General features: G+C 46.6%; 1 protein-coding gene across 11 annotated transcripts in view; it reads left to right on the forward strand.

Annotated features, from left to right (window-relative positions):
- The first annotated feature begins 381 nt into the window (after positions 1-381).
- The window catches only part of MBTPS1 (membrane bound transcription factor peptidase, site 1), a 54,071-nt gene continuing 38,891 nt past the window's right edge, over positions 382-15,561 (forward strand). Inside the window, exons 1-4 of one of the 11 annotated variants that reach the window (XM_072731430.1) lie at positions 430-598; positions 8,040-8,196; positions 13,859-14,349; positions 15,043-15,300. In XM_072731430.1, coding sequence (XP_072587531.1) covers positions 14,187-14,349; positions 15,043-15,300 — 421 coding nt within the window. In that variant the 5' untranslated portion in view covers positions 430-598; positions 8,040-8,196; positions 13,859-14,186. Of the gene's footprint in view, positions 603-8,039; positions 8,197-13,687; positions 14,350-15,042; positions 15,301-15,561 lie in introns of all 11 variants that reach the window. The other 10 variants (XM_072731435.1, XM_072731426.1, XM_072731433.1 and 7 more) reach the window with 10 other exon arrangements.

Here is a 15,561-nt window from a genome sequence, read left to right on the forward strand (position 1 = left end):
CTGCTCGTCATTTTCCAAAAGTATCGCCAAACACGTGCTTGCTGCCCCCGACCTGGGACCCAGCGCCCCGTGTGGGCCGTTCAACAGGTGGGCAGAGCGCAGCCCGCCGTCCTAGGGTCCCCGCTCCGCCCGGCGCGGCGGGTGCGCACAGGCTGGCAGAGCGCGAGCCGCGGTGCCTCCCGGCCGCCCCGCCGCGGGCGTTTACGGTACCTGCAGGCCGACCCGCCAGGATCGCCCTCCCTGGGCCCCGGGTAGACCCGACCCGGCAGGTTGGCCACGCCCCCCGCCCCGGGCCGCAAGTGTCGCGAGATCTCCGCCCGCCCTCCCGGCCCGGGCCCCCGCCCGCAGGCCCCCGCCTCCCGCCCCCGCCCGCAGGCCCCCGCCCGGCGTCCGGAGCGCACGCAGGTCCGCGCGGGGCACGCAGGGGACGCACAGCGGCGGGGGGAGGGGGGGGCTCCCGGCCGTCGATCTCCCCGCCCCGGTCGCGTAGTCTCGCGAGAGTTGGGAGTAAACAGCCCCGAATGGAGACGCGAGGCGTGTTGGCCGCAGAGGCGCCGTTATCCCCGGGCCGCCGGCCCCGAGCCTGAGGCGGTCGCGGGTAGGTAAGGCGGCGGCTCGCGGCCCCGGGCGCCACGTCCCCCCGACCTGTGCGGCCGGCCGCGCCAGGGCCCGAGGGCGGGGGGCGGGGGGCGGGGGGCGGCGGGGCCGGGCCCGGGGCCTCCGCGCGCCTGGAGCCCTGGAGCCCCCCGCCCCCCGCCCCCCGCGCCGGCCCGGCCGCCCCCCGCCCCCGCCCCCGCCCCTGCCCCCCGCGCGCCAGGGGTCCCCGCGCGGTCGGGCTCTGAGCGGCCGTGGGCAGCTGTGCCGTGCCGTCCTGTGCCAGCCCGGGGTCTGGGCCTGCCGTGCCGGCGGCGGCCAGGGCCGTGCGTGCCGAGGTGCCCCCGTGCGGCGGGAGCCCGGGAGGGCCGTGGGGGGGCGGGGGCCGGGGGCCGGGGGGCCGGGGGCGCGCTCCGTGCTCGGGGTCCCGAGCGGCGTGCGCCCGCGGCTGCGCCCTGCGGAGCCGATGCCCCTGGCGCTCCGGTCCTCGCCGCGCCGGCCGCGCTCCCGCCGCGGGGTCTCGCTGCGGTTGTGCACGAGCGGGCACCTCGGAGCGCTGGTTCTCGCCGACTTTTTAATCTGCAGAACACATTTTTTATAAAAATTCTATGTCGGAGCTTTGTTGACCTAAAATTTACGTAGCATAAAATTCACTCACTTTGAGTGTGCTGACTCCGGGGTGTGTGTGTGTTCGGCAGTAGCCGTGCAGAGTTGTGCAGTCGTCACCACGACCCACTTGTAGGACATGTCTGACCCCCCAAAAAGGTCCCTGCCCAGCTGCAGTCACTCCCCATTTTCCACCCCAGCCCCAGGCAACCACTAATCTGCTCTCTGACTCCCTAGACTTGTGTCTTTTTAATACTTCATTGAGGTGGGTTTGTACGTGGTGTCCGAGAGCAGCCTTAGGGGACTCTAGCCCGTTAGGTCGCTCCGTTGCATTCCCTGTGTGTGTCTCATATTCAAGGGTTGGTCGCATCCGTGAAAAAAGAGACATTGTAAGTTAGTGGTGGCAGAGCCGTTGAAGTGCCTGGGGCCCCATGGGACCAAGTTGGAGCTCCCCTGGCTAAGAACTTTTTAGCCTTGCCTTCAAATTCATGTGTTGTTTGATCCCATCTTCCATCATTCTGGTGGGTGGTTACCGCTCTGCCCTGCCCACCGCCCTTTTGTGTGGCAGGTAAGTGTCACAAACAGAGTAACAAAACCAAGGAAGTGTGAACACTTAGGTAAACTGCCCCAGGTTTTCATCAGTGGGGCTTTCAGGGGGAGATTTGCACCTGCCTTTTTTTTTTTTAAATTTATGTATGATAGTCACACAGAGAGAGACTGTGAGACACAGGCAGAGACATAGGCAGAGGGAGAAGCAGGCTCCATGCACCGGGAGCCCGACGTGGAATTCGATCCCGGGTGTCCAGGATCGCGCCCTGGGCCAAAGGCAGGCGCCAGACTGCTGCGCCACCCAGGGATCCCCTGCACCTGCCTTTTTGCACCAGGAGAGAGTTGAGATGTTGTTTGTGTTTTATTGAAAACAGTTGACACCTCCCACCCTTGGTGACCTGAACTATTAATCAGGGATGGGAGGTAGGGGCACCTGGGTGTCTCAGAGATTGAGCATCTGCCTTTGCCTCCCGTCGTGATGCTGGTGTCCTGGGATGGAGTCCAACCTGAGGCTCCCCCACAGGGGGCCTGCTTCTCCCTCTCCCTATGTCTTTGCCTCTCTCTGTGTCTCTCATGAACAAATAAAATCTCAAAAAACAAAACAGAAAAGGATGGGAGGTTAGACCTTCCGTTTGGTATTTGGGTGGGGACCTTGGTCTCCATCAGCCTCTTGCCTGTGTCTAGACAGGTCAAGGAGCTGGTAGAAACAGCCCTGTCAGTGTTCCCTTCCCTGTGGCCTCATCAATTTTGATGTACTGCAGAGATCTCTTACCTAGATATATTAATCTGATGTCTTTGCCTAAGGAAATGAGTTTCAGTAAAATGAGGCAAGTGCAGAGTGTGAGGTGCCTGCCTGGTGCGGCTAGCCAGTACTGGACGGCTGAAGGATCAGGAGAGTAAGGAGACGGGCAGAGCACCTGCGAAAGGATGGTGTAGCCCAGTACCTCCTCACTCTGACACTGTTGACTCTTTGGGCTGAATTATTTGTTTTGTCCCCTTACAAAACCTACTAATGGACAGAATGTGCCAGAAGGAATGGTTCAGTCAGGCGGAAGAATACACCTTTATATTTCAAGATAGTGCAGTCTGGCACTGGTTAAATGTTAGCGGATTAAACAATGGTAGTACAGCCAAGTATGCGATTAGTTACGAAAGTGGTACTTTTACAACTAATGTTTAATTGAACTGAATGCTACCCTTCCATGACCTAAACACAATTCATTTTTCTCTGGAGCTATTTCAGTAAAGGTTCATTAAAAAAAGCTGGCGAGTCGGCATAATTAGGTGACTGTCGGTGATACAAGTAATTTTCTCTCCCCTGAAAAGTGTTCTTATTTGTAGAGAAAGGATTTCTGGTATATCTTAGCTATGCCCAGAATTCGAATCTAAGTGATATGCTTTTATAATGCAAAGTAGAAAAACCTCAGAGCTGCAAGGAATGTTAGTCGTCAGACCAGTTGTTTGTCCAAGTTACACATTTCCTCTACTTGCTCTCCTTTTTACACATAGCTCAAAAAAATCTTCTTCCTGGTGTATATTGTTTGAACTGTTTATTTTCCATTTTGGATTTGATGTCAGATATTTTTTGTTTTCTTTTATTATACCTGTGTTAGAGGCATACAGAAAATCCATAATTGTACAAATACCATCTTTTAAGAGTACCTTTGTATGGAAAGATCACCAGTTCTTCTATATAAAAAAAATTATAACAATTAAGTCCAGTAAACAGTGGATCTAGTAACAGCCCTGACTGGGCCCTGTAAGTAGATGATATGGTGCATGATAAGCCTGTTCAGAGTAAATGAGCAAAAAATTTGCCCTGGAGCTCTAAGGTAGACACAGATTTTTTAACACAATTCCTAGGAAATAGATTCCTTTTAAGCTCTACTATATGTACAGATAAAAGCAAATCTTTGGGGTCCCTTGCTGTCTCGGTGCAGTGTGTGATTTGATCTTAGGGTCATGAGTTCGAACCCCATTTTAGGCATCTTAGAGATTACTTAAAAATAAGATTATTTTTTAAAAAACAAAATCTTTAATATACTTTGAATCTTTGTGTCACTATATTACCGGAAAATTTGTTTTTCTATAAGATTTATTTTTTTATTTTTTATTTTTTTTTGAAGATTTTATTTATTCATGAGAGACACAGAGAGAGGCAGAGACATAGACTGACGGAGAAGCAGGCTCCTCTCAGGGAAACCTATGTGGGACTCCATCCCTAGACCTGGGATCACACCCTGAGCCACCCAGGCGTCCCTATAAGATTTATTTTAAGGATATTTTATCTAATTATATTTCATCTAATTATGAAAGTGTAACATAGGCTTTTTGTAAAAATGTAAATGGCTAGAACTAAGAAAATAACTCCTTGTACCTATAGCATTGAGAGGTAGGACCACTGTTACCTCGAGGCAGAGATCTTTTCCTGTTCTTTTTCCTCTGTGCATATAGATGCATGATTTAAAAATCGAAACTTGGATCCATGAACTGTCTTACTTAATATTGCACTAATATTTCCCCATATTCTTTGGGAAATATGTTCAAGACCTATGGCTGCTCTAACAAATTTCTACAAACTTAGTGGTTTAAAACAGCACCAATTTATTACCTTTCAGTTCTAGAGGTCAGTAGTCCAAAATCAATCTCACTGGGCTGACGTCAAGGTTTCGGCAGGACTTCATTCCTTATGGAGGCTCCAGGAGAGATTATTTCCTTCTCTTTTTCGGTTTCTAGGGGCACCTGTGTTCTTAGGCTCCTGGCCTCTTTCTCTGATTACCTCAGTTTCTGGCTTCCATCATCTCCTCCCTCTCCTGCTGCCAGTGGAGTAGCTGCCTCCCTCTTGTAAAGACTTGTAATTACATTGGTCCCATCGGAATAGTCCAGACTACCTTCCCCATCTCAAGATCCTTAGTTTAATCATACCTGCAAAATCTCTTTGGCCATATAAAGTAACATTTACAGGTTTTGGGGATAAGGATGTGGATATCTTTGGGGGACCATTATTCAAGCTTCCAGAGGACATAATTTGAAATTGCTACACGGCGTTCTTCCATAGTATGGGTTAATTAATTAATTAGCCAGTCTCTTGTTGTACATTTAGATGGTCTCTGATTTTTCCTGGTTATAATTTTGGGTGCAAATCATTGTATGCTTTCAGATTCACACTTTTATGGAATGAATTTCAAGGGAAGATTTTATTATTTTTTTTTTAAATATTTATTTTAGAGCATGCATGTGCTTGTGAGCTGGGGGGAGGGGCAGCGCGAGATGGGGAGAGAGAGTCTCAAGCCGACTCCAGGCTGAGTGTGGAGCCTGACTGGGGGCTCAGTCCCATGAGCCTGAGAATATGACCTGAGCCAAAACTGAGAGTCAGATGCTTAAAAGACTGAGCCACCCAGGTTCCCCTCTAGGAGAGATTTTAGAAAAGCAGGGTGACCTACCTCTTAAGAGTGTGGTTTCCATGCCAGACTGCTCAAGTTCCCAGTCCAGCTTTCTCACTCACTGCCACATGGCTCCAGGCCTGGTGATGGGTACCCCCCCCCACCCCCAATCCTGGGCGCCTTCGTGTTTTCATCTGAAAGTGGGGTTTAGTCCAGATTGTGAAGATTCAGTGAGTTAATACGTGCAAATTGCTTGGAATAGTGTCTGTCACAGGATAAATGCTCCGTGTGCTAGTTTTTGTTGTTATTGCTGGATTTATTAGGAAAGGGTTTTACTTCCATTTTTAAGGCTTTTATAATGCATGTTGGTAAGTGACCCTTCTAAAAGGTAACAGGAGGGCGGCCCGAGTGGCTCAGCGGTTTGGCGCCACTGTCACCCCAGGGCCTGATCCTGGGGACCCGGGATTGAGTCCCGTGTCAGGTTCCCTGCATGGAGCCTGCTTCTTTCTCTGCCTGTGTCTCTGCCTCTTTCTCTGTGTGTGTGTGTCTCTCATGAATAAATAAATAAAATCTTAAAAATAAAAGGTAACATGAGTTTTTTTTTTTTTTTACAATCATTAGCAACATATGAGAGTCCTCGGTTTATTGGATTGAATTCTGAAACATAATTTGTGTTTTATGTTGGTGTCTCCATGTATGTCTTTCACACTATTACTTGATTTTGACTAACAAAACAAATAGAAGCCGTTGGATATAAGAAACTACTGGTTGCCAGCATGGGGAGGGGTTGAGGCGCAGGAGAAATAGCTGAAGGGGATTAAGAGGTCCAGACATCCAGTTATACGGAAGTCAGGGGGAGTCAGGCTCAGCCTGCACTGTAATAACGTCGTATAGTGATAGCTGGTAACCAGACTAGGGGGACCATTCCCAACCCATGACAGTATCAGAGCAGTATGATGTATGCCTGAAGCTAATAGGGTATTCTGTGTCAGTTATACTTCAGTTTTCAAGAAGTTCCTTGATTGTTATGTAAATTGTGGAAACGCTTCAGCTTTTTTTTTTGTTTTTTAAACACTTCAGTTTTAATAGAAATTTACTTTACCATGAATCTCCTCAGGGGTCCTGTCAATTCATTAGAACGAGTTTGAATTTCACTGTGAGCAGCTCAGTCCCGTCGGTTGGGCTGTTGGGATGTCATTCTGTGTAACCCTTGACGTGTGTGTGTGTCTGTCTGACATGGTATTTAGTCTGGTCGTGCACACAGTGGGCCGCTCAGACTGATTATCAGGAAAGAGGCTAAAATTGTCCTCCCCACCAATTTTCAAAATTTAATTCTCCCCTCCTTCTCATTCATTCCTAGCCGCTGAGACTAAATACAAAACTTCTTTTTTATTTTGTGCATATTTTGGAAATGATTTCAACCCACCAGAAAGGTTCCAGAAACAGCACAAAGCCTTTTTTCGCCCTCTCAACCCTTTGAAAGTAACTTGAAGACCTGATACCCATTATCCCTCAATACTTCACTGGGCATTTCCTGCAAGCAAAGTCCTCCTTACATAATCAGAGCACAGCCTTCAGATCAGGAAATTAGTCTTGATACACCCCTGCTCTCTCCTCCCAGGCAGTCCCCATTCAGGTTTGCCAGTGTTTCAGCAATGTCTTCACAGCAAAGGGATCTAGTGGAGAACCTCGAGTTCAGTTACCGGTCACGTCTCCTGCATCTCCTTCAGTCTGGAGCTGTGTCTCAGCCATTCCTTGGCTTTCGTTACCTTGGTAATTTTGAAAATTCCAGACCAGTTTATTTTGAAGAATGTCCTTTGATTGGGTTCTGATGTTTCCTCATGATGTGATTACAGTTGTAATCTTTGGCAGGAACCCCACAACTGACACTGGCTTCTTCAAACTTTCAGTTTATTTTATTTGTAAACGTTATTGTGGATTTTTGTTTTATATTTTCTTTGGTGGGTTAACATGTTACTTTCGTTATTTATTTTGGTGCTCAGTTTGTTCCACGCTGGCCTCTGTGTTCCTCAGACACACTCCCATTATTCTTTGAGTGCTTTCTCACTTTCTGGCACAAGATGCTCCAGACTCACCTGCCCACTCACCTGGAGCTAGCCGTGTCTCCGAGGAGCCTGATTTCTTGCAGTGAAGAATGGCATTTAGAAAACTAGTTCTGAGGAGGTTCCTGGGTGGTGCAGTCAGTTAAAGCCTTGGACTCTTGGTTTCAGCTCAAGTCTGACCTTTGGCTTGTCAAGCCCCACATTGGGTTCTGCACTCAGCACGGTGTCTGCTTGAGTTTCTCTCTCCCGCTCATGTGAACCTGTCTCTCTCTCTCTCTCAAATGAATAAGTAAATCTTAAAAAAAAAAAAAAAAAAAGATGGGCAGCCCCGGTGGTGCAGCGGTTTAGCACCGCCTGTAGCCCAGGGCCTTATCTTGGAGACCCTGGGATCAAGTCCCACGTCGGGCTTTCTGCATGGTGCCTGCTTCTCCCTCTGCCTGTGTCTCTGCCCACCCCCCCCCCTCTCTGTCTCTATGAATAAATAAAATCTTCAAAAAAAAAAAAAAAAAGAAACCAGTTCTGGAAACAAGATGGGCTCCCTCCTGTTGGGCTGTCACTACTCCTGTGTCCTTGCAGTCGGCAGAGCTAGGAAATGTACGTGTGTTTGTGTATGTATGTACACATGCTTCCATTTGTTCGTTTTTACCTGTCTGTCCCATATATTGAGAACCTGGAGTTCACACCAGTATTTCCAAGTTCAGTCTGATCCTGCACAGATCTTTAAGGTTTTTTTCCTTTTTCATACCTGTGACTTTTCTGGCAGTGACAAAACTGCATCCTGTTATCTGGAAATATTTGTTTGATCAAATCAATTTCCTGTTTTCACTGCCATCACCCCACTTAGGCTCCAACACTGTCACCGGGTACCTCTGCTCTGCACACCTTCCTCACCCTCTCAGGATGCCATCACCCCACCCCAGGCCACTGTGGGTCTCCACCAGCACCCAACCTTCTTGCCCTCAGCAGCTGAATTGTGCAGAAAGGGAGGAAGAAAAGGAAAGGTAGAGCTCTTGTTAAAAAGTGTTTCTTTTCTGTTGGTATATGTCTGTGTCTGTATTTACATGCTCTGTACTCATTGCTGCCTCCATGCTTCTCACTAGATGGTGAAGCTGTCTTGGGGGGAAATGCTCAGCAGGTTTGCCTTGTGTAGTGGGAGATGGGGCCGGAAGAAGGATATCCATTGTTGACATAGGTGAGTGGATGTTTTAGGCAAGGGTAGTTCCGTCTCTTTAAAGCCCCAGGCAGGGGTGGAGATGGGGGGGAAGGGGAGGGAACCGGGTGGTTCAGTGGTTTAGTGCCGCCTTCAGTCCAGGGTGGTTCTGGAGACCTGGGATCAAGTCCTGTGTGGGGCTCCCTGCATGGAGCCTGCTTCTCCCTCGACCTGTGTTTCTGCCCCCCCCCCTCAATAAATAAATAGATAAATAAATAAATAAATAAATAAATAAATAAATAAAATTAAAAAAAAAACAAAAACAAAAAACAAAGCCCCAGGGGGAGTAGTCAATGGGGCCTGGCTGTCTTTAAAATAGGCCAGTGGTGTAGTGGCTGATCTGATCCCAGTGCCCATGGCATCATTCACCAGCCTTTGTACCCCTGGTGGCATTTTTGTTTTCTCCAAAGCAAATTTATTTATTTATTTAAAAAAATTTTTTTTTAAATTTATTTATGATAGGCACACAGTGAGAGAGAGAGGCAGAGACATAGGCAGAGGGAGAAGCAGGCTCCATGCACCGGGAGCCCGACGTGGGATTCGATCCCGGGTCTCCAGGATCGCGCCTGGGCCAAAGGCAGGCGCTAAACCACTGCGCCACCCAGGGATCCCCTCCAAAGCAAATTTATATTTGGAGCCCTCTTATTCTGGGATTGGGAGAGCATAGAAACTTCAGTATCTTGTCAGAATTTTTTAGCAGCCTTGGGTCTTTAGGAGCCTGTCTTCTTAGAACCTAGATTTTAGTTCACCTTCAAAGAATGTGAGTAGGTCACCTGTATCCAAATAAAACTGAGAGGTATCTCCTTGTCCCATTATTTCCAACCTGACAGTTATCCCCATAGGATAACTATGGGGATTTTTCTACTTGGAAGTGCCTTCCAGCCACTGGTGGATTTGAAGGCTGGGGCAGGCTGCTATTTGCTCTTTTGTCTGAACCTTTTAATTACTAAACCAGCAATCTCTTTCAACTGACCTGTTTATTATGGAAATTATTTCTCCCCAGATTTTGGGGTCTTTTGACCTTACTATTCCTTTCTGCCCTGAACCATGTACTCCCAGCACTAATGCTTGCTCTAGTTTTCACATGGTCAGAGCACGGTACCTGCTGGTGTTCCCCAAACCAGCTCTTCCTGCATCTTCTCCATCTCAGATGGGCAAATACCATCTTTGTTGAGGTGAAAGGCCTTGATGTCCTTGGCTCCTCACATATGCACCTCCCAAATCTGGCTGTCAGCAGATTGTCTCGCCACCCCCATCATCCCTCCTGCCTCAGCCTGGCTTGAGCCCCCATCATCACAGGGGCCTTCCAGTCGGTCTCCTGCGTCGGCTGTACCCCCCCTTCCATCCAGAAGCCGGAGCAAGCTAGTTACTGTGACCTGACCCCCTGGTTTGGGTCACCTCTCTGCTCAGATCCTGCTTTTCCTCCCATTTGGGGTAAAAGCTGAGGTCCTTCCTCTGACCTGCCAGGCCCTCCCTGGCCTGTCTCCCCATCTGTCATTTCTCCCATTTGGCTTCTGATTTCTGCATCCTTCACCCTGCTCCAGCCTCACAGGCTTCTCTCCTTCCCTTACACGAAGCAGGGGCTCAGCTGCCCCAGTGCCCGCAGTACTCTGCCTGGTGGGCCCGGCTGGGGTGGGTTTGGTTTGCTGCTGTGTTTGTGCCGCCTGTCCAGTAACTGGCTCTCCGGCCTTGCACTGTAAAGGAGTCGGGCCAGTGAGCAGAGCTGCTCAGCAGCTCCACCCGGCTGTTTTATCTGCATACCCCATTCCCATTGCTTCCTGCATGGTCCGTGCAGAGTTTGCACCTGCTTGAGGAGCCTGCTTCCCACCATCTCTCCACCTCCAGATTGGTGTCCCGTGGCCTCCCTCCTCATGCGGATGGCTGGCAGATCCTTTACATACATGTTGGTTTTTTCTGGTCTCTGATGTAGCTTTGTTTAAGCTGCTCCACTTCTTCCTTATTTCCCTACTTCCGGTCCTACCAGCTCAGGGTCTGCCAGAGCTGGCTGCCATCCCTGTCATCAGCAGAAGCCTCCTGTTTGACCCAGAACAGCTCTCAGTGCAATGTCCTGGCCCTGCATGTGTGCCCCTCCTTTGGTGTTTTCCTGCACTTTGGTTAGCTGTTTGTGTTTATTGTCAGCTTCTTTGCTGGATCACATCTTAGAGACTTGGTAAGTGTAATATAAAATGGTGTGATTTAATACATAAATTAAGAGAGACTGTCTTAGTGCTATTGCAGTGTCCTGTTTTCAAAAACCTAAAAAATTACATTTTTCTGTTTGGGAAAGAACTCCCAAAATTTTATTATCTTGACTATCTTAGGCATCTTTAAAGTTTAAAAACCCCCTAACCTTTTCTTCCTGTTTCTCTGTTTTACGAAGTCTGTCTCCTGGCCCAGTTGTAGGACAATGTCATCCATCTCTTCTGCACGGGCCACAGTATGAGGTCGCTGTCTGTACCTGTGTGTGAATTATTTTGGAATAAGTTTAATAAAATTGATCTGACACAGTAAGGTCTAAGATTTGCTTACTAGTATCACTTGCTAATATTTGTTACATGTAACGCAAATATGTAGTAGATTCTTTAGCTCCAGGCAGAAGAACTTAAGAGATTTCTTCTGTTTATTATTATTATTTTTTAACTTGCCTTGAGGGCAACCTGGGCGGCTCAGCGGTTTAGCGCCAACTTCAGCCCAGAGCGTGATCCTGGAGACCCGGGATCGAGTCCCTACATCAGGCTTCCTGCATGGAGCCTGCTTCTCCCTCTGCCTGTGTCTCTGCGCCTCTCTCTCTCTCTCATGAATAAATAAATTTAAAAAAAAAATTGCCTTGACTGAGAGACCTGTTTAAATCTTTTTTAGAGGGATGCCTCGCTGGCTCAGCAGTTTAGTACCTGCCTTCTGCCCAGGGCATGATCCTGGAGTCCCGGGATCAAGTCCCACATCAGGCTTCCTGCATGGAGCCTGCTTCTCCCTCTGCCTGTGTCTGCCTCTCTCTCTGTGTCTCTTATGAATAAATAAAATCTTTAAATATAAATAAATATTTTTTAGATTTAAGTTCATTTAATATAACAGACCTCATCAGTGATGAGCTTTATCTCCTATGACCACTCATACTATAATTAAGGAAGGTATGTGCTTCATGTGATTATATTTTGGGATACCCCATTCCTGCAAGTATCAAATATAAACAGAAAAAATTGGGACTCCCAAGTGGGTTGCTATGAAATATGTTGGAGTGTCTTTTTCAGTGTACCCTGTTGTTGCTGTTCTTTGATCTTTCTGTTCCGATTTTTGGTTTTAATTTGTTTTCATGGTTAGTATTTTCAGTGTTGTTCTTTACGTTGGCATGGAAATAACTTTTAAAATTTCATTTCCAGGGATCCCTGGGTGGCACAGCGGTATGGCGCCTGCCTTTGGCCCAGGGCGCAATCCTGGAGACCCGGGATCGAATCCCACGTCGGGCTCCTGGTGCATGGAGCCTGCTTCTCCCTCTGCCTGTGTCTCTGCCTCTCTCTCTATCTCTCTGTGACTATCATAAATAATAAAAGTTTAAAAAAAAAACTTAAAAAAAAAATAAAATTTCATTTCCATCCGACAGGCTCCATTCATCCAACCTTAGTCTCCAGTGCCAGAGAAGCCGTGCTTTTCAGAATTGTGTATTACACATTTTTTATAAAGATTTTATTTATTAAAAAAAAAAGATTTTATTTATTTATTTATTTATGAGAGACACACAGAGAGAGGCAGAGACACAGGCAGAGGGAGAAGCAGGCTCCATGCAGGGAGCCTGATGTGGGACTTGATCCTGGGACTCCAGGATCATGCCCCTAAACCACCTAGCCATCCAGGCATCCCGATTGTGTGTTATTATAGTAGTGAAGTCCTAAAAACTAACCTTTCAAACTTTTTTAGGTACTCTAACTTTATGGGTGTTTTCCTGTGTATAGACACACATATCAATAGTTACAGAAACCACAAAGTTTTTGTTACTCTAAAGCACCAGTTTCTGCCAGAAGAAAGGGTTTTGATAATTTGTTACCTCACGGACTCCTGGTCCTAAGTGTTTTCTTTTTATTTTTTTATTTTTATTTTTTAAGTGTTTTCTTTTTAGAAACAAGTTAGCAGTGTAAGGCCATCTTGTTTCATTGATTTGTGTTTCCCTTGCTGGGATTATTTATGTTTCTGGTGGGATCAGAACAACAGATTTTTCTGGACACGCTACAGTCAGTGTCTTTTTCTTTTTTTTTTTAACTGCTTTTTTCATTCCTTTTTTCATTGTGAAGAATGATCAGTTTTCATGCCATTCAGGTACTTAAAAGGTACCTGTGCCCATGTGTAATTTAACACTCAGATAACACTTTTCTTTGGCAGCAGTGTATCTCGCAAACTGTTCTCTTATATTGCTTCCAGTAAAGAAGTAATCTGGTTTTATAACCTATTTAGTGGGTTAGATTTCTTTAAGGTGAGGCTTCATGTAAAATAAATTTGATGACCCTTCTATGTTCTCTTCGCAGGGACTATTTCAAAATCTGAAAGGTGTAGTTTGAATAGTTTTAAAGTATAGTTTCTTTAAAAGAAAGTGGCAAGGATTTGACCTGTATGGAAATTAGTTTGTTCTTAGGTATTATTTTATGGTAAGAAAGTGAGGATGTTTACCAAGCTTTTGCCTGAAGATTTGGTAAAGTTTATGGCGAATTACACTGCTGTTGGAGGGATGCTTGGGTGGCTCAGTTGGTTAAGCTGTCCCGACTCTTGGTCTCAGCTCAGATCTTGATCTCAGGGTCATGGGTTAAAGATCTCAGGGCTGGAATGCTTGGGTGGCTCCGTGGTTGAGTGTCTGCCTTCAGCTCAGCACGTGATCCCAATGCGGGGATTGAGTCCCGCATCAGGCTTCTGTGAGGAGCCTGCTTCTCTCTCTGCCTGTGTCTCTGCCTGTGTGCCTGCCTCTGTGTCTCTGCCTCTCTTTCTGTGTGTCTCATGAATAAATACATAAAATCTAAAAAAAAGAAAAAGAAAAAGATCTCAGGGCTATGGGTTAAAGCCCCACAATGGGCTCCACGCTGGGTATGGTGCCTACTTAAAAAATAAAGTGCTATTGGAGAAGAGCCCTGGAGACAACGGTTTACAAATGATGAGAATAGAGAATCTGAGGTAGAAGCAGAGGAGGGGAAGTGCAGGACCGGGATCCCTCCTTCTCTCTGGCTGCTCGGGGGCTCAGTATTCCTGGCATCATTGGTTATGCTCAGTTTTTCTATTTATTCTATCCTTTCTTATTTCTGAAGCTGTCTTAAAATGCTTTCTCCCCGGAGAGAAGTGAGGAGTAACGAGATAGAGAATAATAAGGTGTTTCGTGCCTGAGCTGCAGCAGTCTGTCTCATCATCTAAATGGGCATCTTTGTGGCCCTCTGGCCTTCGGTAGCACTGACTCCTGCCTGGCTCGCTTTGTTTTGTAGACCACTCACAGCTCCCAGAGTGACTGCTCGCCCCGCTGCACTGTGTTTCTGTGCTGCAGATGGAGTGTAGGACTCAGTTGTCTGGGCCAGAGTGAGAGGAGCCCGAGGCCCAAGATGGAGAAGAAACGAAGAAAGAAATGAAAGCCTCTTTCCAGGCCAAACCACAAAAGGCCATGAAATTTAACTTTTATTTACGTTGGACAAGACTGTAAAATGGCTGATCAATGATGTTTCAGCTTTTTGCTGAAACAAAAATTAACTTATAATCAAGGAAGAAAAAAGTGTGATTTGAATTTATGCGATTTTATGACCATATTTACTTACGACCATGAAGCTTGTCAACATCTGGCTGCTCCTGCTAGTAGTTTTGCTCTGTGGGAAGAAACATCTGGGTGACAGATTGGAGAAGACGTCTTTCGAAAAGGCCCCGTGCCCTGGCTGTTCCCACCTGACATTGAAGGTGGAATTCTCCTCAACGGTTGTGGAATATGGTAATGATATTATTTTAGTCCCCCTCCCCATTTTTTTTAAAAACTTAACTTTAGTAGCTTTTGCCAAAAAAGAGATTTCCCTCTTTTCTACATAAATTTCAAATGAGGCAAGCACACAGCGCTTGGATGTTTACTCTGCTGAAGTTTGCTCTCCTGGTATAGGTAGCTTCTGTGAGGCAAGGACATCGGCATTCTGAATTACTTCCTAAAACCTGATTCTGTGGAACAGGTGCCATTGTAGTTGCTGAGAGTGAGGAGTGGGGAGGTGCTGAAGCTGAGGTGACCAGATATAAATAAACCCATAGTCTTCTCTGATCCACTCTAAATTTTCTTACTATTTCAGTAAAATAAAACTAAGCCTTCTGAATCTCTCTTTCCTGTTTGAAAAAGTTACATGCATTTATTTGCCATATATTCAGCATTCTATTAATCTTTGCTTTTTGAAAAATAACACAGGTATCTGATTTTAAGTTGTGTCCTGTGATCAGGGCATTCATACAGATCATTTTAACTCAGAGCTCCAGAAACTGCTGTGTAGGACATTTAAACCAGTCTTTTGGTTTACTGCTCCTTCTGCTATAGGCTTTAAGATCTGTAAGTTTTCTTTTACCAGGGAAATTTTAGAGTAGATAATTCTTAGGTTACAATACACGGATATAAATCCTTATTTTTATTTGTGGTCATTGATTTCAGAATACATCGTGGCTTTCAATGGATACTTTACAGCCAAAGCTAGAAATTCTTTTATTTCAAGTGCGCTGAAGAGCAGTGAAATAGACAATTGGAGAATCATTCCTCGAAACAACCCATCCAGTGACTACCCTAGTGATTTTGAGGTGATTCAGATAAAAGAAAAACAGAAAGCGGGGCTGCTGACACTTGAAGATCATCCCAACATCAAACGGGTGACACCCCAGCGGAAAGTCTTCCGTTCGCTCAAGTACGCGGAGTGTGAGTACTGTGACCTCGGGCTCATCTGTCAGTTTCTGCTTCTCTAGGGTTCAGGGAGAGAATGTGTCCCACCCCCTCCTTGTGAGAAACTTCAAACTTGCAGGGTGGCAGGGAAAGGCTTGGGTAAACCTGAGTCCCTTCATCTAGTTTCATGAATTGTGAACGCTTTCTTGCCAGGAATTTAAAAAACAAAAGACAAAAAAACAAAATTCATGCTCTTGTGGTGTGAATATATCTGCAGATTTGCAGTGGAGAGCGATG

The sequence above is a fragment of the Vulpes vulpes genome, chromosome 12 (genome assembly GCF_048418805.1).
Source record: "Vulpes vulpes isolate BD-2025 chromosome 12, VulVul3, whole genome shotgun sequence".
Lineage (NCBI taxonomy): Eukaryota > Metazoa > Chordata > Mammalia > Carnivora > Canidae > Vulpes > Vulpes vulpes.